Below are 22,085 nucleotides of genomic sequence, written 5' to 3' on the forward strand. Positions count from 1 at the left end.
CAGAGGGGTTGACTCAGCCTGTCATCCTTCCGAGGTCGGCAAATTAAGTACCAGATTTCTGGGATGAATGTGCCGGTGTGTACCCCGGTTTAGAATAGGTACACCATATCCCTGCATGCCGTAACAGACTAAAGGGTTGGCGTCAGGAAGGGCATCCGGCCAATAAAAACATTGCCTCAAAAAGGGAACCATGATGATTGTCATGGGGCCCGCAAGGCTAACCTCTGCTCTGGCAGGGAAAATGGCCTTAAAAAGGGAATTTCTTTTTTCATATGCTGATTCTGCGTGGACTGTGCTTCCCTGCTAACTGAGCTCTGGTAGCTTGTACCTGTAGCTGCGTTGGAATCTTTGGAAGTAACTACAGAAATCTATCTATCCAGTTTCTTACCGCAAAAGGCAACAAATCTTTAGTCTTTGGTCCTTTAACATTTCGTTCTACTTTTTCACATTTCTCAATTCATTCCAATTCTTGCTTTTTCTTTATTTCTCTCTTTCTTCATCTATCTGTCTAAGAAAAAGTTAATTACTGCAGAAATTTTTCTGTAAGGCTAACTTGGATGCACCTGGATGGGTTTGAGGGTTATGGAGTAGCAGTGAAAACCCAAATCCTATCCAGGTTCCACCTAAAGACTCCATATTTGCTCTTTAATTATCTGGTTTACTCCTGATCACTCCAATGTAGTATTTGGTCTTTCTTTGAATAGGTTACTTCATCTTCTTCTTGTCCATACATATGCTTAAATCAATGAAGCGTGTTCGGAATAAAAATAAACTTTCCGGTGTAGATCCTAGTGAGGAGGCACTTCAGAATGAAAATTCATTCTTATTTTCTAAAACAAAAATATGGATTGTAGAGATTGTAGTAGATCTGAGAATGCCCATGGACAAGACGGGACAATGGATTTTCAGCTAACAGTTTAATGGCACCCCATCGTTGTTACGATTTGACTATTTCCCTAAAACTCAATACTTCTGCACATTATTTATCCCCCTGCCCTCCCCCCTGGAACAATACATTGATCATTTTCCACCTCAAGTTCACCAAACTGCCTCCACCTGCTCATGAAGACACTTACCTCATCCTGTGTAGTTTCATTGAATCGAGCAAGCGGTGTGCGCAGGAGTGGTGTTTGTGTCAGACGAGATGGCCTTGCAGATGATCCAATAATCTTAGATATGTCCCAGAGTGAAGAATCTGCCACAACTTTTGTCACTGTCCAATGGATAGCAATGGGAAATGAATATCTTCAAAATCAATTTAGGATCCTAAGAAGCTTTGAAATGCAAGACTAGTAGTATTTCTGGTTAACAATACCATTAAATGTTATTAAAAATGAACAGCAACATCAACAATTGAAAGTTACAGTCATATGAACAACATTCTCATATACAGCACCAACTATAAACTGTTGAAGAAATTCCTTTATATTGTTGTGGTTTTGAGAATAAAGACAACCCCCCTTTAATTAGTGCACCACAACATGTAGCCTCGCTTTAGTTCAGTTACTTCTTATTCAATGTTAAGTATAGTCTCCTTCCCAGTGTTAGTATGCGTTGAGACAGGTAAGTAAGTGTATGCCTCATTGGGCTGGAATGCCATGTGCTAGGCCTAGGATGAGTCGAGGAGGCCCGAGGGAGGAGCCGGAGGGAGTGGCTGGCAAGCAGCAAACAGCCAATAGAGCTAAGAGGGAGTGGCCAGCAACGGCGGCCAATAAGGACTAAGGGGAGAAACTGATGAAGGGGAGATCACGACACGTGACCCCCGGTGGCCAGTGGAGGCCTTTGGAACATTCTAGTGGGGGTTCTGGGGGGATATAAGCCCCGCCCCGGACCCCCAAGGAGTCTCTCGCGAGCACGAAGCTCTGAGGTCGAAGCGTTCGCTCTCTGCCCCCGAACAAAAGAAGCTCTCAGCGCTCTCTCAGTCGTCAGCGTTCTGCCCTTGCTCTCTGCTGCCTTGTTCTCCCTGGCTTTCTCCTTCGTTGCCCTCGCTTTCGTGAGATAAACGCTTCGCAGGACGATCTCTCTCGAGCCCTGTGCTCTAACGATCTCCTGCCTGGACACCTTGCACGTGCGCTTCGCCTCGCTGATTCGGGACATGCTGTGCGGATTCCCGTACGTGCACGACCGAGGCCTACGTCCCAGCTACGAACATCACAAAGGGGAATGCCCAACGAGCTGTCCGGGGCGAGCTGCACCAGCGGCCGCGCTTTGAGCGTGTCCTCTTCTTCATCCCTTTCCCCGTGTGAGTGAGAGGGCCCTTGTCTGGGTAATTAAGTTAACGATTAAGTTTCTATTCGGTGTCTCTTCTCTTTGGCCATTGTACAAATTGTAATAAACCTGTGTTTTGCCTCCACTTGGCCGTTTACGTCTTTTCCCAATTGGCCTCGCATTGCACGAGATAAAACCGCTCGATCAGGTTGATAATAATTAACGGCACGAGTCACATGACACGCAAACCGCTCGGGCGTATCAGACCAGCGTGACTCGTGTGAGGTTCAGCCCCCGTCCTCGTGGCTGTGTGTGTATCGAAGGTACTCGGGTATTTGATCAGAAACCCTTCCACACGCTCGCTGTGGGTTTGGCAGCTGGAATTGCTCTGCAATCCGCCCCCCACGAGTGTAAAGTGGGGAGCGGCCTCGTGGACTCGAAGCTCGAGGGGGAGAAGGGTTTAACCCCCCCCCCCCCCCTTAGTACATCGACGGGCTCGAGATCCGCAACAAATTGGTGTCCGGGAGTGAGATTTTTGGACCTGGAGTGTGCTTCACGCACTCAAAATTACGAGCTAACGAAATTTAGTTTTAAAAAACAAATTAAATTGAATTCGTACAATGACTGGCCAAGACGACCAAATGCCGGTGGGAGTAACAGATGAAGAATTAATGGCCCAGGACCAGCAGGAAGAGTTGGTAATAGGGGAAGCTGAAGAGGGTGCGGCAGTAGGGGAAGAAAATGGCGGCGCCTCGCACGTGGCGGCGAGAGCCGAGCCTGCGGTGCCGAAGGATATGGGCCTGTTTATGGCGCAACTCACTGCGTGCCTCGATGAATTGAACGAAAAAATGGATACCCAGGGGGACAAATCAACAAGGGATATGAAAGAAATGAGGGAAGAATCCAGGGGCAACATGGATCGATTGCTTGATCAAATGGACACCATGATAAAAAAAAAATGGGGGAGGACATTGGGCATGAGCCGAGCAGGGAGGTCGCGGTGGTATGCGACGAGGTGAAGCGGTGTGAGGAACGCATAGAAGGGGAGATTTCGGAACCACATCGGGAAATAGAGGAGGTAAACCGGGAAGAAGAAATAATTGGGGTTCAAGAGACGGGAGAGAAAGGGAGCGAATCACGGGAGGAGGTGATGGAATGCGCACAAAGTTTGCGTTTGCACCGTGATGCCTTGCTTGCTAACCCCATAAAAAGTTTGCGGGTGCTGGCAGAGAAGCAGGGGAAGGAGAGCCCCGAGGTGAGTGGCGCTAATGGCGGGAATGTGTTTGGCGCGAACGGGTGCTCGGCGAGCTTGGGGATCGGGCGAGACCCAGGCGTTCGCGAAGGACCCATTGTGCGGTATGAGAGGGAGTGCGTACCGGAGTGCGTGGAGCGAGAGGGTGGTACGGAGTGTGAGAGAGAGTGCATACCGGAGTGCGAGGAGCGGGAGTGTGCACCGGAGTGCATGGAGAAAGAGTGCACACCGGAGTGTGTGAAAGAAGGGTGTGCACCGGAGTGTGCGATAATGGGGTGTGTGAAAGGCGTGAGTGTGCCTAGGTGTGCAAGTACGAGTATGGAGTGTGAGGGAGAGTGCACACCAGAGTGCGTAAAAGAAGTGTGCACCGGCGTGTGCGATGGCTGAATGTGTAAAAGAAAAGTGTGCACCGGCGTGTGCGATGGCCGAGTGTGTAAGAGAAGAATGCACACCGGAGTGTGTGTATAAAGAGAGCACACCGGAGTGTGTGGAAGAAAAGTGTGCACCAGGGTGTGCGATGGCCGAGTGTGTAAAAGAAAAGTGTGCACCGGCATGTGCGATGGCTGAGTGTGTAAAAGAGAAGTGTGCACCGGCTTGTGCGATAACTGAGTGTGTGGAAAAAGAGCGCACACCAGAGTGTGTGAAAGGTGCGTGTGCGCCTGGGTGTGCGAGTGTGGAGTGGGTCGCAAGTCGTGATGACGCGGCCCAGGCATTGACACCGACCGGGGTAGAGCTTAGCGGGACGGGTAGCGTACGCGAGCCCACGGTGAGTTGTGTGCCACGGGGACCGGAGGGAATCGGCGCTGCGTCGGTCTCGCAAGGACTGGCGTGCACGATTCGTGCCACCGGCACCCGCACTATGGTTGGCGCCGTATGGCGGCAAGGGCGATCGGCCGGGTTCGCGGTGAGGTATGAGTTTTCGGAGCCACGCACCTTATCGGGTGAGGTGCTCTGACCGTGGCCGGTTGGGTCATCGTGCGTGGGACCGAAGGGCCCCACGCAGGGATGGAGCCTGGCACCTGGGGCCCATCAATCCCTCCCCCTTCGGATCGTCAATGCCGAACGGACAACCTATACAGGCGACCAACCACCCACATGGAACGCTCAGCCCTTCGAGGCCGAGCCGCAACAATGTACCTCCACATGGAAGGACTCATACTCGTAGTGTAGAGGACTGTGGAGAGTAGTGTACCCCACGTGGGGGAGTGGTAGTGTAGCCATGCCTCACACGGGGGGGGGGGGGGGCGGGGCATGAGCATTAGTTTAGGGGGATGGCAGTGTTAGGCCCATGGAGGGGCCAGCAATGGTTGCCTCCATGGGGCACCGAAGCTAGCCGAGGGAGGGCTAGGATAATGACAGGGATTTAGAAGATCTTCGGGACTGAGATGTAAGTATTGACACCTGAACTGTAGAGGGGACGTCGAGACTTTAGGTGGTTGTTAAAAAAAAAGAAAAGGGTGTGCATAGTGTAAAGGGACGACGAGGGAAGCACGAGTTTAGGGGAAATTAGTTAGATAGATGATGCTGTGTGTTTGAGGAATTGTGTGTTGAGAAAAGTGTGACTTGAATTGTGGTGTGTGAGAAACATGGTGTGCAAGATATTTGGTGTGTAAAAGTGGTGGTGTGAGAACAAAAGGTGTGGAATGCATTGTGTGCAGATATTTGGTGTGGAATGCATGGTGCGAAGGATTGAATGGGGCGAGTGGAACCCATTCGCGAAAGCCCGGGGGGTGGGGGGGAAGTGTAAAGCCAGGTAGAGGGCATAGGTACCATTGCATGGTTATTGACACCTGTGGTGCGGGTAGTAGGAAGTAGCATTTTGTAGGGTGAAGTAGACGGTGGAATGGCTGGGCGTGTGGCTTAATTGGTGAGTATGGTTATTGGGGCACTCCGTCACTGGTAGCTTGTCGGCCAGGTAAGGCCGCAGGTAGGCTCTGGGAGCCGGTTAGGATAGTGTGCGAGTGGGGCCCGAGGATCCCAGGGAAGGTCCCGTGTTGCCTGATGCCGAGGTGGGCATAGAGGGGGTAAGTGCCAGGGAGGGCCTTCCCCGTTTAGAGTAGTCGTCAGGAGCAGGCAAGCTCGGGAGGCAGCTTCAGTGACGGAGGTGCGCAGGTAGGTAGACCTGCTGGTAGAGCCACACGACCCAGCCCCGAAATTGTGTGAGGACACAACGAGAAAATTTGTGGGGTGAGACTCAAATTCGGAGGGCACCACAGTGTGGGCAATGGGAATTCGGGTTGTTAGAACCACATAGTTTAAAGAGGCCGATTGGCAGGGTACGACCTGCTTAATAGCTTAATAGTGTAAATGTTAGTAGAATAGTTAGGAAGTGAGATCCCTTCACACCATCCACAGCCATTCACCGAGGAGGACGAGCTTCACACCAGGGCTCTGCAAGCCGTTTGGAAGTAAGATGCATCATGACGTCGGTGAGACATTGTTTTTGTTCCATCCCTTCCTTCCTGGGAGGGATTTGGAGATGAATTTGGTATAGAGGGGGATATGGGAGACAAGACGTAGAGACGAATTGTAAATACAAGGGAGGCTAGGGTAGTGTAGCCAACGGTGGGGGGTACGGACGGTTAGGGACGAGCTTGCTCCGCTCGCTTTGCCGCGTCCCTCGCACCGCACCAGGCATGGTGGTGCCTGGTCACCTTGTTTTTTGTGGCCCCTGTGTGCTTTCCTTTTGCTTGTTGCGCCTTGTCTTCCCTCCCCGCCCCAGGACCGTTTGGAGGCCGACCTGTACAGCACCTGGCTGCCACATCATTTTGCTACACCTATGCACCACAAGCCTTGTGGCCCCGCACCTCTGCTGTGCAGCATCTTGCTGCAATTCACCTTGCACCTTCGGCCCCCTGATAAGTGGCACTGACGCCACGCAGTTGGACCACATGAGAGTGGCCCTGCTGGCAAATTAATGGGGGAAAAAAAAGTGTGTGCAATTGTGTGCCAGGTATGAAGATGTGAAGACTTAGATGGCCCTGATGTTTCACATGGCCTGTATGCCGGTCAGGGCCAGCCAGTTTTGTTAGCCGCACACAGAGGATGCAAGATGCAAGCAGCAAGTGCTTTGATTCCTTTCCTCCAATTTCTTTCTCAAAGTGCAGGTCCTGGGTCGTAGTATTGTAAATAAAGGTTATGTTCTGTGCATGTAAATATAAGAATGCGCCCACCGGCTATGTGTTTAGTTTGAAAATTCCGAAAATACACGGATAGTTGTGGGTGTGAGTCTGATAGAGTAGCTGCTCAACGCATTAGGGGGGACATATCTAGTGTAAATAATGTCGCACACATGGGTTAGAATAAATGTTAGGGGGATTGCACCAATGTGTCACATTAAAAGTAAATGTAAATTGAATGCCAGACTCTACCGGTCGTTCCGACTGGGGTCGACTCGGGACGAGTCTGGTGGGAGAGGGGGGTCGTGCTGTGGTTTTGAGAATAAAGACAACCCCCCTTTAGTTTGTGCACCACAACATGTAGCCTCGCTTTAGTTCAGTTATTTCTTATTCAATGTTAAGTATAGTCTCCTTCCCGGTGTTAGTATGCGTTGAGACAGGTAAGTAAGTGTAGGCCTCATTGAGCTGGAATGCCATGTGCTAGGCCTAGGAAAAGTCGAGGAGGCCCGAGGGAGGAGCCGGAGGGAGTGGCTGGCAAGCAGCAAACAGCCAATAGAGCTAAGGGGGAGTGGCCAGTAACGGCGGCCAATAAGGACGAAGGGGAGTAACTGATGGGGGGAGATCACGACACGTGACCCCCGGTGGCCAGTGGAGGCCTTTGGAACATTCTAGTGGGGGCTCCGGGGGGATATAAGCACCACCCGAATCCCCAAGGAGTCTCTCGCGAGCACGAAGCTCTGAGGTTGAAGTGCTCGCTCTCTGCCCCCGAACAAAAGAAGCTCTCAACGCTCTCTCAGTAGTCAACGTTCTGCCCCTGCTCTCTGCTGCCTTGTTCTTCCTGGCTTTCTCCTTCGTTGCCCTCGCTTTCGTGAGTTAAACGCTTCGCAGGACGATCTCTCTCGAGCCCTGTGCTCTAACGATCTCCTGCCTGGACGCCTTGCACGTGCGCTTCGCCTCGCTGATTCGGGACACGCTGTGTGGATTCCCGTACGTGCACGACCGAGGCCGACGTCCCGGCTACGAACATCACAAAGGGGAACGCCCAACGAGCTGTCCGGGGCGAGCTGCACCAGCGGCCGCGCTTTGAGCGCGTCCTCTTCTTCATCCCTTTCCCCGCATGAGTGAGAGGGCCCTTGTCTGGGTAATTAAGTTAAGAATGATTAAGTTTCTATTCTGTGTCTCTTCTCTTTGGCCAATTGTACAAATTGTAATAAACCTGTGTTTTGCTTCGACTTGGCCGTTTAAGTCTTTTCCCAATTGGCCTCGCATTCCACGAGATAAAACCGCTCGATCGGGTTGATAATAATTAACGGCACGAGTCACGTGACACGCAAACTGCTCGGGCGTATCAGAACAGCATGACTCGTGTGAGGTTCAGCCCCCGTCCTCGTGGCGGCGTGTGTATCGAAGGTACTCGGGTGTTTGACCAGAAACCCTTCCACACGCTCGCTGCGGGTTTGGCGGCTGGAATTGCTCCGCAATCCGCCCCCCCACGAGTGTAAAGTGGGGAGCGGCCTCGTGGACTCAAAGCTTGAGGGGGAGAAGGGTTTAACCCCCCCCCACCCCCCCTTAGTACGTCGACGGGCTCGAGATCCGCAACAACAACAACACAACATGCAATTTAAAGGCCATTTTCCCTGCTAGAGCGGGGGTTAGCCTTGCGGTCCCCATGACAATCTTCTCCATTTTGCCCTATTTTCTGCATCTCTCCTTGTTAACCCCCTTGCCCGCATTTCTTCTTCCACCATCTTTAGCCAAGTCTTTCTCGGTCTTCCCCGTCTTCTACTTCCTTCTACATTCATTTCCATCACTCTTCTCAACCAGTCACTTTCATCCTTCCTCAACACATAACCAAACCATCTCAACCTGTTCCTCTTCACAGCATCAATCACAGGCTCTATTCCCATCATCTTTCGCAATTCATCATTTGTCTTCCTCTCTCTCAACGATACTCAGCGCATCCGTCGAAACATTCGCATTTCCACCCTTTCCAACCTTCGTTGCTGCTCTACGTTCATTACCCATGTCTCGCTCCCATAAATCATAACACTTCTCACACATGCAGCATACACCTTTCCCTTCAGCTTCAACGACACTCCCCTCATCATCAGCACGCCACTCAATTCCCGAAACTTCTTCCATGCACGTCTCACTCGAGCAACCGTTGCCGAGTCTGATCCACCTTCTCCATTCAGCATGTCTCTTCTCATGATCCGCAACAATATAATTCAATGTTTAGGTTATTAGCCAAATGACAAGTGAGGGAGGCATCTGTATATGCTGTTTACAAAGGTGGAAGTTATTTCTTTTTAGAGGTGTGTGAGGGGTGAAATGAAAAGATAAAAATAAGAAAGACAAGCGTTACGCCTCGGTCCCCCGTCGGGGAAGTGATGTGAGTTGACAAAGTGGAAGACGCAGAAAACATGCCATGATATGATATTTCGCTCACAAGGTTCAGACATACATGGTGGCGGCCATCTTGGATTTTGACGTGGTGACCCACTTTTCAATACCGTTCTTCCTTATGCCTAGATACACCCACACACCAGATTAGAAGTTGGTACTTCGCTTATTTTTCAAGATATTTCGCTCATAAGGTTCAGACATATATATGGTGGCGGCCATCTTGGATTTTGACGTGGCGACCCAATTTTCAATAGCGTTCTTCCTTATGTCTAGATACACCCACACACCAGAATAGAAGTTGGTACTTCGCTTATTTTTCAAGATATTCCGCTCACAAGGTTCAGACATACATGGCGGCGGCCATCTTGGATTTTGACGTGGCAACCCAATTTTCAATAGGGTACACCCACACACCAGATTAGAAGTTGGTACTTCGCTTATTTTTCCAAGATATTTCGCTCACAAGGTTCAGACATATATAAGGTGGCGGCCATCTTGGATTTTGACGTGGCGATCCAATTTTCAATAGCGTTCTTCCTTATGCCGAGATACACCCACACACCAGATTAGAAGTTGGTACTTCGCTTATTTTTCAAGATATTCCGCTCACAAGGTTCAGACATACATGGCGGTGGCCATCTTGGATTTTGACGTGGCGATCCAATTTTCAATAGCGTTCTTCCTTATGCCGAGATACACCCACACACCAGATTAGAAGTTGGTACTTCACTTATTGTCCCCTGTCGCACCGCGGAGCGAAAGGGGGACTATGGTTTTCCCCTCCGTCCGTATGTCCGTGTGTCCATCCGTCGGTCTGTCCGTGGGTGCGGGCGGGCGTGTGTGTGTGTGTGTGTGTGTGTGTGTGTGTGTGTGTGTGTGTGTGTGTGTGTGTGTGTGTGTGTGTGTGCGTGTGTGTGTGTGCGTGTGTGCGTAAACGAAGGACCGCATTCAAATTTGGTGCGTGGGTGCAACCCACGTCAAAATCCAAGATGGCCAAAGCCATGTATGTCTGAACCTTGTGAGCGGATTATCTTGAAAAATAAGCGAAGTACCAATTTCTAATCTGATGTGTGGGTGTATCTAGGCATAAGGAAGAACCCTATTGAAAATTGGGTCGCCACGTCAAAATCCAAGATGGCCGCCTTGCGTCTTCCACTTTGTCAACTCGCATCACTTCACCGACGGGGGACCTAGGTGTAACGCTTGTTTTTCAAGATATTCCGCTCACAAGGTTCAGACATACATGGCATCAGACATACATGGTGGTGGCCATCTTGGATTTTGACGTGGGTTGCACCCACACACCAAATTCGAATGCGGTCCTTCGCTTACACACGCACGGACGGACGGACGGACGGGAAAACCATAGTCCCCCTTTCGGTCCACGGTGCGACGGGGGACAAAAAGAGGAGAGACGGGGGAATGACACTGGGGCGGGGAGGAAGAGGGAGTTTGGAGGGGGGGACGGGGACGAAGAGGTTGGCAGGAAAGGGAGAATAATACTTGGTACATGTAGGTGAGAGGGGGAGGGTGTGAGGGGCAGAAGGTGATATAAAGAAAGTCAAAAAAAAAAATCTCATTTTTGCAAACATAATGTTACGGCCCGCGGATAAGGATGTTGGTTTGCCGAGCGGATGGCACCGCGGCCTAACAGTTACCCCGATTAACCCGATCCCCGAACGTTGGCTGGATCGCGCCACAGATATTCAATAGGGAAAAGACTAAGGCGACACGGATGTGAAGAAGAATAAGACGACGGGAAATAGGTTGAAAATACGAATATAATTTATTTGCTATTTACAGGCTCAAAAAAACCAAGGAGAAGGAAAGATAAGAAAATAATATACAGAAGATATTAGACACAGTGCAACGCTAGCTTATACAAACTTAATTAACCCAGGGACAGAACAAACAAAACAAACTCACGTACACAAGAAGGGTGGAAAGGCAGGAGGTGGATGGCTGGAGGGAGAGGAAAGTCCAAGGGGTCCTGCAGCACGATCGGCGCGTTTGGCAGCCGCCGTTCCTTCACGGCCCTGCTCAAAACCGCCGTCTAGGCCCCAAGCGGCTGTTGAGTTGTTGCTGTTGTGGCCGCCACTGCTGCTGCTGTGGACGTCGCGTGCTGTGCCAGGACTACAACAGGCTTTATGCTTCCCTGGATGATGATCTCATCAATGTTCTCTATGTTCTTTTGCTCACATGCCAGCCTCGGACTCTGTTCGGAAAAGCACCAGCTCCGGAACAACCATCGGCCCACTTGATCAGCCGTTGCTGTGTACAAAGCTTCCTTGGGTGATCTCAATGTACTCTCGCAGTTGGTTCTCCTGGATGATCTTTTTACACAACTCAGCAACTACTCCACTCTACAACGTCCTTGCGGGCGCGCTTTTATTAACGCCTCCCGCGATCAAGCCGCCGGCCTTCAGGACACGCCCATCGGTGTGCTCACCTCGGCCCTGGTTGGTCGCGCGACCCTCTGGCTCCGCCCTTGATGACGACGGGCGGGCACGCCTTTCTTCCCCGACCCGAGCACATGTTCAATGGTGGTTTTGGAGGGGATTTAATTGGCAATCGAGGCTTGGCAATGACGAAAGGGGATGTGAAAGGAAGGGGATCTACTCTTATTTAATGTAGTGCAATGGAGTGTCATCTTAATGGGAGACAAGGCCTTACCCTAATACACATAATAAAGATATAACTATCAACCAGGGGGAAATCTATGATTGGCTGACGTGTATGCTTTATGGACTAATTACGGGAACGCCCTTTGACCTTTATACAACACTGGAGGCAGGAGGGTCCAGAATAAGCAATAATTCATAACAATTTACAATACAATACAACACAATAAAAAAACACAATCCTCATTTCCGCAACAATAATATACATGTAAATGGCTCATAACCCTGTGCACGCACACTCACTCACTCACAAGTTGGGCTTTGGAGAAATCCAACTGCTGAACTTTCCAGCATGCTTCTCAGGTCAGGGCTGGGTGCACTGCCTGGGGTTTCAAGCTGAGGTGTGCCTGGATGAGGTCGTGGCAGAGACAAGCAAAAAATGTCAGTAGCTCATTTAATAAAACTGGAATAAATAAATAAATAAAATCTCCATCGACCAGTGTATCCCATTTGCATAGTTCCTCCATGAAGCACGTACAACGAGAGTGACGGGTGGATTGCCTGGTGGTTGGACGGCCTCGAACATTGGGGATTTCCATTGTAGATTGAACTTGTCCCTGAGAGTGCAAAGGAGCAAGTGTACATTATGATTTTGCATTGGTGATCAAATGAACATCTTGCACAATTCTGCCCATTTCACTGACGTGGCATCTCCACTCCACCACGAGCCACTGTTACACAACAATGCCAATACGTGAAGTGTAGTGATTTACTGCCAAGACACATCCAACCAGCCATGACAATTAACCAACCAGCCATGACAATTAACCAACCAGCCATGACCATTAACCAACCAGCCGTGACCATTAACCAACCAGCCGTGACCATTAACCAACCGGCCGTGACCATTAACCAACCGGCCGTGACCATTAACCAACCGGCCGTGACCATTAACCAACCGGCCGTGACCATTAACCAACCGGCCGTGACCATTAACCAACCGGCCGTGACCATTAACCAACCGGCCGTGACCATTAACCAACCGGCCGTGACCATTAACCAACCGGCCGTGACCATTAACCAACCGGCCGTGACCATTAACCAACCGGCCGTGACCATTAACCAACCGGCCGTGACCATTAACCAACCGGCCGTGACCATTAACCAACCGGCCGTGACCATTAACCAACCGGCCGTGACCATTAACCAACCGGCCGTGACCATTAACCAACCGGCCGTGACCATTAACCAACCGGCCGTGACCATTAACCAACCGGCCGTGACCATTAACCAACCGGCCGTGACCATTAACCAACCGGCCGTGACCATTAACCAACCGGCCGTGACCATTAACCAACCGGCCGTGACCATTAACCAACCGGCCGTGACCATTAACCAACCGGCCGTGACCATTAACCAACCGGCCGTGACCATTAACCAACCGGCCGTGACCATTAACCAACCGGCCGTGACCATTAACCAACCGGCCGTGACCATTAACCAACCGGCCGTGACCATTAACCAACCGGCCGTGACCATTAACCAACCGGCCGTGACCATTAACCAACCGGCCGTGACCATTAACCAACCGGCCGTGACCATTAACCAACCGGCCGTGACCATTAACCAACCGGCCGTGACCATTAACCAACCAGCCGTGACCATTAACCAACCAGCCGTGACCATTAACCAACCAGCCGTGACCATTAACCAACCAGCCGTGACCATTAACCAACCAGCCGAGACCATTAACCAACCAGCCGTGATCATTAACCAACCAGCCGTGACCATTAACCAACAAGCCGTAACCATTAACCAACAAACCATTAACCAACCAGCCATAACCATTAACAGGCACAACCAACCAACCACAACCATAAACCAACCAGCCATAACCATACACCAGCCATAACCATTAATCAACCAGCCACGACCATCAACCAACCAACCACGACCATCAACCAACCAGCCTGGTAGAATTGGATAGTTGTGTCTCTAATAAGGAGGGTGAATTATACATACTAGTGAGATACCCGCGCTACACACGGTTGGGAGGCCGAAAGCAAACTGGCAATGCATATACGGCGAATGCTAAAGCATGAAACCAATCAATTCCACATTCCTGGAGCACCCTCAGTCGCACGTCAGACATGGACAGCAAGTTCGTGAAGGACTTCCATGAAAAACATACCCGGTCGCAAACAAACGGGTATGTTCACGTATAGAAACATCGATCGTGTGTCCGTGGAGAATCTGCACATGGCGATCCGCGAAGTTCACGTTTAGAAAGTCAAAACCATCACGGCATGTCGTCAATATTTGAACTCGATATCTCTTTTTTCATTCTAAACAACATAACTCCAATCACAAATTAATCACAAAATAAACTTTTAACAACATTGTTAATGTTTCCTTCATTGTAAAAACTACCAATTCAACAGTTAAAAGAATTTTGAGCCGATAGGTGTTATGGCCTTGGCAAGATCGATGGAGACAGTGATCTGTTAGTGCATACACCGCCCAAATAGCTATGTAGAATTCTCTCATGTAGAGATTAAACTCACGTCGTTTAAACTTTGGCCGAGGTCATTATTTACTTTTAATGATGTTTATATACGAATAAAAAAGAAGATAATTGGTTTTGGGTCGTTCTTTCCACATATCTCGTTGGATTGCGAGTTGGAGAGACGACCGTGATGGCGGGGAGGCGGTTGGCATTCTCTCAAGCTGGGATTCAACCCATGTCCTTATAAAAGGTCTTTGGCCGAGGTCACCGAGTCCGATCGGTGCAGCCGTGCAGCGATCGGTGCAGCCGTTTGTGCGGCACCCGGGAAAATAACGTAATGCGGGAGTCCAAACCTGAAAATGCTGGAGGCCAAAGGTGAAATTGGAAAAACAATATACCCTATTTTACTCCAGGAGATCCCAGGATTACCCACCCAAAATATCGTTGCGATCGGTTCAGCCGTTTTTGCGGTACCTTCGAACGGATGGACAGACAGACAGACGGACGAACATTTGGTGAATTACAGTAAGATATACATACATACATGCATTCATATCAGAGGGTACGCTAGTACTCTCTAAGTAGGGATGGCACGGAAAAAAATGTCGCTCCCATCTGCTACATAAAAAACTAAAGTTGAAGTATCTTCTTTAAAAACCTGCTTAGGCTACATATGAGAGCCTACCTGGTCTGTTCAGCTGATTGTCGAGGTAGGGATCCCTTTTCAGTTCTCCAGACCAAGGCAAAAGCAAAATAAATCGAAAAAACGAGTTCGGTCAAACCCGGGAATTCATCTTCTTGTTCATAATAATAATAATAATAATAATTTTCTTGTTAATAATAATAATTATAATAATAAATCTTCTTGTTCATAATAATAATAATAATAATCTTCAGACGGCATATTTCCGAGCTGCCTCTATCAACAGCAATGATTCTGCGACCATTCGATAGAGTGTTACTTCCTGCAACATCCTTTGGTATTATAATTCTCGTCGCTTAAAAGGATTCCACGAAAAGTATGGAAAAACTACATTCCTATGTAAAATAATAGGATTTGTAGAGATTGTTATGTGATGGCAATACTGTTAGCTACTCTCTAAAGTCTAAACCAAAATCATCACTATCTTGTTTAGGACCTTTTTTAGACTGTAGTTTGTCATCCCTATATTGCCTTTTTAATTTAGCATACATTTTTTTATTCACTTGTATACGTACATATATATACAATACATACGTCATACATGTATACATACACGTATGCATGTATGTATGTATATGTGTATACTGTATATGTATGTACTCATGTGCATGTACTCGCATGTATATATGTATGTGTATGTATGTATAGTATATGTGTATTGTCGTGCGAATACCCTCGGTTAAGACCATGGGATCACGGATAGCCTGAACGAGTTTAACTCCGAGGCGACGATCAATTGCGGATTTGACTATGCAAGCACGGGAGGAAGAAGGGGAAGAGGAAGAAGCGGGAATTTACCTGACGCGATCCGAGCAGTCTTCAACCCTGCAAATTAATCTCACACGAATACGGGATTTGGAATGAAAGGGAAAGTAATACAAGGGTTTATTCAAAATAAATATCGGGACAGGGAAACACTATGATCAAGCTAGAACCTAGGTTGGGACGTCCCCACTCACACTAGGGATACAAACAATGGGAGATTGAATAAAATAAATGTCTCGTCGTGTTTGTGAAATGTGGTGCGTCTTATCTGTATCTGGCAGTGTAGCGTTGGGTCGATCAGGCACCGTCCGACGCGGCTCTGGTCAGCGCGAACCGTTCGGTCCCATCTGCTGGCGTTCCACCGGCCCACCCCCGTTCACCAGGCCTCTCGCGCCAAGCGAACGAGCGTGCAACGGTCTCCGGGCTACTGCAGCTCGTGCGCTCACCTTCCGCACGTGAACGCCGGGGAAGATAATCGTCTGCGCTCCAATGTATTTCCACAGTCTTTCGAAGCAAACTCCAACCAGGAACGAAAGAAAGCAAGGGCAGAAGGGAGGTCCAAGCGGGAAGGAAAGGCAAAACAGAAGGAAGGGCCAGGCAGGAACGAAGCCAAAGCGAGGAGAGGTCCTGCAGGAACGAAGCCAAAACGAGAAGAGAAGTCCTGCAGGAATGAAGCCAAAATGAGAAGAGCAAAATGCCGGCGAGCCAGTTGTTTTGTCACTCGCGGTGTGACGCCAGCCCTCCTCTACTCCAACCAGTGCGGTGCCCCTCGACTTCTCGAATCTTCTCACCGCATTGGCATCCTCCCATTGGCCGAGCGCCTCCCGCCCCTGGTCATGCCATCCGTCAGTGGCCAACCACAAGTCCTTCTTTACCCTCAAATCACGGGGAAGTGCTCTGCCCTTCCGTTGACCAATCACTCGTCCTCCCCTACTCTGCCAATCGGTGCCCTGCTTGTTGCTCGCCCCTCCCCCTGGCCAATCAAGAGTCCTCCTGGGCATGGCTCCCAGCCTGCCCGGTCAATGCGTGAAAACCATGGTGTATCACTCCGCGGCCGCTGCCTGCTTGTATCTCCGGTTTGTTTTATTGTAAGGGAGGGGATTTAATTAATGTGGTGCACTTAGGGCACCTTATTCATTCATTCATTCATACTAAGGGCCTATATAAGTGTCTATGGGAGTGCGTTGCCATAAGGGAAACTGGGATGCTCACAGAGGGAACAACACACAATGGAATTAGCATAGTATTCCCTAATTCTAGTTACCAAGCCCCGCCCCCTCATGGCTGGGATACAGATATGCACTTATTCCGACATACGGGCTAAACACAGAACTTATTACAGGTGAGGTTCCCTATCACGACAGCTGAACGCCTACCTATGCAGATCTACCTGGATCTAGATATTCCTCTACCCCAAAATTCATAACAGTATGTATGTATATGTGTATGTATGTATATGTTTATTTATGTATATATGTAAATATATGTATAGTACATGTGTATATATTGCTGCGGTTTTGAGATTGGCACATTGAAGTCATTAAAGGTTAAAGGTTTGCCCCCCATAGTTAGCCACACGAGCAACATATAGGCCCATTTGTAGTATAGTTATGTCTTAGTACGTGTAAGAATAGGCCATTTCCCCTCTTAGTACCTGCGTTGTGTAAAGACAGGAGAATAGGCCCCCCAATCATTTTGCTCCAACCTCCATTCTACCTCTATGGGCGCAATCCATCCCACGTCCCATTTGGCTGTCCCCTAGTCGAGTTAACACAAGGTGGGCCTCGGAAGGGGAAGGAGGGGAGCGGGGTCGGGGTGAGCGGCGGTAAGAGCCACCAGCCAATCAGAGCTCGAGCGGAATGGCGTGAGAGGACGTGGTGAAGAGAGTCTGGTGAGTTCCAGAAGGTTCGCGGGGTGGGTCTATATAAGCCCATACGAAAAACCCTCGAGAGGACTTGCACCAGTGGCGCCATAGGACTTGAGGAGAAAGGACTGTGCCAGAGAATTTGCATCACTCGCCGTTGTTGAACTTTGACCCTCGCAATAGAACGTGCGCGCCAGGGGATAGAGGAAGAGGCGTTGGCCGTACATGTACGCGGGCGCAGCCAGACAAGCCGGTAATGAAGATAGCGCATTTCGGCCACGCGGGTGAACGCGGCCATAACCGCGAGTGAATAAGCGAGCGAATAACCGCCAGTCGCGCCAAAGTCCGCCCTCTACCGTGCGCCCCGAGATAACCTGATTGTTCAGGCGACACGCTACGAGCTCCTACCTTCTCCTGCCTCCATCTTCACGGGACAAGCCGGGGACCGGAGAGAGCTGCACGAGAGCCATCCCTGGACGCGCTGGTGAACATCACCCTGCCCATCAGCAATCCCCGTGTGAGTGTGTGTGAGAGACGGGCCCGTTTGTCCAGGGGTATTAAGTAAGACTGTATAAGGCTGCTCTGTGTCCATTTCCTTCTACCAATCCTTGTATAGTGTAAATAAATTCTGTTTTTCCTTCTGATTCAATCGTTCCCGCGATTTCTCCATTGGCTAAGCTGTGGTACGAATAGAACCGCTTGAATCGGGTTCCACCATACTGTAACGGCGCGGATCACGTGTACGCAACCGCTCGGCGTATCACCAACACACGTGGTTCATGCGAGGCTTATTTCCTCGCTTCAGGGCAGCGCTAGTCCTTATGTAACAGCGAACCTGGTCCCGAAACCCTATTTAGTGCTGTCCGGAAGGGACGTAATAGGTCTCGGGTCGCGCCAGGTCAGTCAAGACAAGGGGACTAATCCCCCCTTGGTAAGGGAAGAAGGCCGGCGGCAGATCCACAACAATATGTATATTTTGTATAGTATATGTATGTATGTATGTATGTATATATGTATATATATATATGTATATATATATATATATATACATATATATATATATATTGTACATGTGTATGTATGTATAGTATACAGGGCCTTCTCCATCGCTGCTCCCACCCTCTGGAACTCACTACCTCACACCATCAGACTCCTCCTCACTCACCACATTCAAAACATCACTCAAGACCCACCTGTTCAACACTGCATTCAACATTTAACCCTCAGCATGTAACCCCTGACTATCTCTTCTCCTTCTCCTTCCTTTTGCTTTGATTATTTACCTATTGATTTTCGTCTTTTTGCACTTGTTTTTTGTACTCTGTCAAAGCGCCTTTGGGCTTCTTGAAAAGCGCTATATAAAATAAATGTATTAATAATTAATATAGGGATTAATAAATTTAATATTAATTTCTTAATAAATAGGGACGTCAGAATAATTAATTTAATTTAATAATATTAATATTTAAATAATTAATATTAATAACTATTATTATTATTATTATATGTATAGGCTATTTATGTATGTATGTATGTCTGCGTGTATGTATGTATGTATACTATATGTGTATGTATATGTGTATGTATGTATATATGAATGAATGAATGGTCTGATCAGTGAGAAAACGTGTAGGATTGTAGGCCTTTGCGTTGGACAATCTTAGCCACAACGGACATGAAATAATATACTCAACATCCCACGACACCACGTTTACTGATGTGATAAACACAAACAGCAGTCTCTTCATTTTTTAATTATTATTATTTCTTAGTAAAACACGTAAACATACAATACAATAGGATGCCGGAAACCTCACCTTTATCCTTCCCGCGCCGGGCAAAACACAGCATTCGCAAAACGACTGCTTTTATTTTTTCTCTGTAACTATTTTTTTCCTAGGAATTATTTTCTGGTCATCATAATCAAACGTCAGTGTTCACTAAAGGATAATATTGGACAAGAGATTAACTTTTACAGATATAAAACATTTGCAGGAAAAAATGAAAACAGCAGATAACAACTGAGAGGTGAAACACTATTGCTAACTATACTGTCATGAAGACGAATGATGCACGGAAAATATTGAGCACTGACGCAGTATAAAAATAAGAGGTTTGCAGTCATAGTGTAGGCTGTTATGTCATTTCGTGTTTTTTTTTGTTAAAAGCAAAATTCCACTTGATTCCTTGTCTTTGGGGTGTCACATATTCGAAAAAATAGGTTGTTAATTTTTTTAAACGGATTAAGGGTGTCAAATCCAAGATGGCCGCCAAAATATATAAATTCCATTAAAACTGGTATTCTGAACACAGTATGAGGTCCAAATTAATGATAATACCCATAATTTCAATACCAAGGAGTTCAAAAACAATTAATTTCAATATGGCAGTCAAATTCAAAATGGTGGAAAAATCCAAGATGGCCGCCACTTCTTAAATAACCACAGTACAAAGGGAGCAAACGTGCGTAGTTCAGGTGGTCGTGAGCAAAGAAGTACTTGATAAGAGCTTCAGTGCTTTCCATATGCAGCAGCAGGTCCCGTTGTCTGGTAGCTCTAATATACTGAAGGATAGTTTCAAACTGCCTCAAGTAGTTACGGATGTAGTGTTGAATTGGTGCTGGATTGCTTTCAAACTGTCCCAACTTTGTGAGGATATCTCTAGATTCGAAAATGGTCATGGTTTCTCTGACGGCATCTCTGAGGTTTTGACGGTTGCCTGTGTTCATGCTGATATCTTTCTGATATGCTTTTTCCAAATCAATGGACGCTTCACTTAGGAACACTTTCTCTTCTGGTGCTTTTGTTAGGAACCTGTCAAAGTAGAGATGGTATAGAGCAAGCAATGTTACAGTATGTGCTTCTAGGGACCTGTAGAGATGTTTTCCATTTAGGATTTGCGTTACGGTTGTTGGAGAATATAGTCCAGCTTCGACCCAAGCCTGGTCAATGCCGCTTCCTTCCACGTATTTGCCTAATGCCGCCAATGCCCAGAAGACTACGTGCAACTCACCAGGCCGAAACAGGAACTGCTTCTTCATTTAATCTCTTTCTACCCATAGTTTCATTGCCATATCATAGAGTTGGAGATCAAGTGTCATCACTGTTATTTTGTCTTTTCCAAGAACCTGAGTTGTCATATTATGTGCTCTCATCAGACCAGTATAAAGGGTTCCGTAGTCTGTAGGTGGTGATCGTATCAGTGGTGGAACTAAAGAGACATTGGTTCGGCTCGCTGAAGAAGACAGCAGGGAGTTAAAAGCACCCCATGTTCCTTGAGACTTTGATTTTGCTTGTGTTGCTTGTGTTTGATCTTCAACTGTATCGAGATGTGTTTCTGGAGTCTCGTTTTGTGCTTGAGGTTCGTCATCTCTTTCCCTGAGTTGTGTTTCTGACGAAGTGGTTTGTGATTGCGTTTCATCGCTATGTTCCTCGAGATCTAAACAGCCAATTATCCATGCCATATCGGTCTTCTTGCTCATATCTGTGATGGGATGAGAGCTGCTTAGCTTGCACGGAAACTTCTTCTTTATAATCTCCGGCTTCTTGCATGTGTGATACTCACATTCTACAGCATCAACCAATGTTTGAGAACTTGATGTACGGTCAATTTCGACTTTGGGCAACATTGCTGGCTTGTTGTGGTCTGTGGACTGGTAAACAGCTATTGCTGTTCCATGGAGCGTGTTCATACCGCAAGGCGTGGCTTTCAGAAAGTCAATGTTATCTAAGGCATACCAAACAAATGTATCCTTAACTTGCCAAGGTGGTAGGCAAAGTCCACCTACTGAATCCATTTGCTTTCTGACAGTATTGGCGATGCCAGTCTCAATTTCCATAACTTTGGAATAACTGATGCCAATGTCAAGCTGTTCCAACTTTGATACAAGGGTCTTCGATATTGTATTCTTGTGCACGTCTAAGGCCAAGCCCACTGAAAGAGGAGTTTCGCAGAGGTTTCTGAAGTCACTCCCTAAGTGTTTTGGTGTAAACGACACCTGTCTGTCAGATTTGTAAGCTTGAACAAAGTGCTGTGCTAAAACGGAGGCACTTTGATCTACAGATGTTCTCCTCCTTTCAGTTTGAATTGGTCTTGGTCCCTGGATGGCATGTTTGCAAAATGTGTACAACAGTGGAGGTGGTTCATAGTCTTGAAATGTCCCACGGAACTTCCAGTTGGGTGAATTGGCAATATCTCGTCTTACTATTGTGGCTGCTTTCAACAGGATCTTCAATTCTCCTGTGAGATCTTCTGTCTCTAGGGCAGTTGACAGAGCTGCTTCTTTTACTTTAGTTGGAAGAACTTGTTCAGGTTTAGTCTTGTCTGGTGGTCTGTTGAAGTGCACATCAGGGATGTTATCCAGAATCAGCTGCTTTAGGAACGGTTTGTACATTTGTTTGGAAGTTAAGGGCACTCCGTTTCCTTCTAATATGTTGATGTAAGTTGTTTGAATATCATTCATGTTCAAAGCAGTTTCTCTAGTTTTCAGTTCATTTGCTATTACTTCAAGTATCTCAAGGTCAGATATGGCTTGGCCAATTTTTTTTGCTGATCTGGGTTCCTTCGCTCTTGCAATGTCCCTCTTTGCTTTTACAAAGCAAGGTAGATGATATCTGATATCATAAGCAACTGCTGCTAGGG

General features: G+C 47.9%; 1 protein-coding gene across 1 annotated transcript in view; it reads right to left on the reverse strand.

Moving 5' to 3' along the window:
* NUP107 (nucleoporin 107) overlaps nt 1-19,512 on the reverse strand; it is a 97,121-nt gene extending 77,609 nt beyond the window's left edge. The window contains exons 1-4 of the mRNA XM_068098591.2: nt 19,262-19,512; nt 12,145-12,223; nt 11,918-12,013; nt 1,077-1,213 (exon numbers count right to left, since the gene is read on the reverse strand). Coding sequence (XP_067954692.2) covers nt 1,077-1,213; nt 11,918-12,013; nt 12,145-12,205 — 294 coding nt within the window. The 5' untranslated portion in view covers nt 12,206-12,223; nt 19,262-19,512. The remainder of the gene's footprint in view (nt 1-1,076; nt 1,214-11,917; nt 12,014-12,144; nt 12,224-19,261) is intronic.
* Nucleotides 19,513-22,085: the final 2,573 nt, after the last annotated feature.

Source organism: Myxine glutinosa, chromosome 2, assembly GCF_964187855.1.
Source record: "Myxine glutinosa chromosome 2, kmMyxGlut1.1, whole genome shotgun sequence".
Taxonomy (NCBI): Eukaryota; Metazoa; Chordata; class Myxini; order Myxiniformes; family Myxinidae; genus Myxine; species Myxine glutinosa.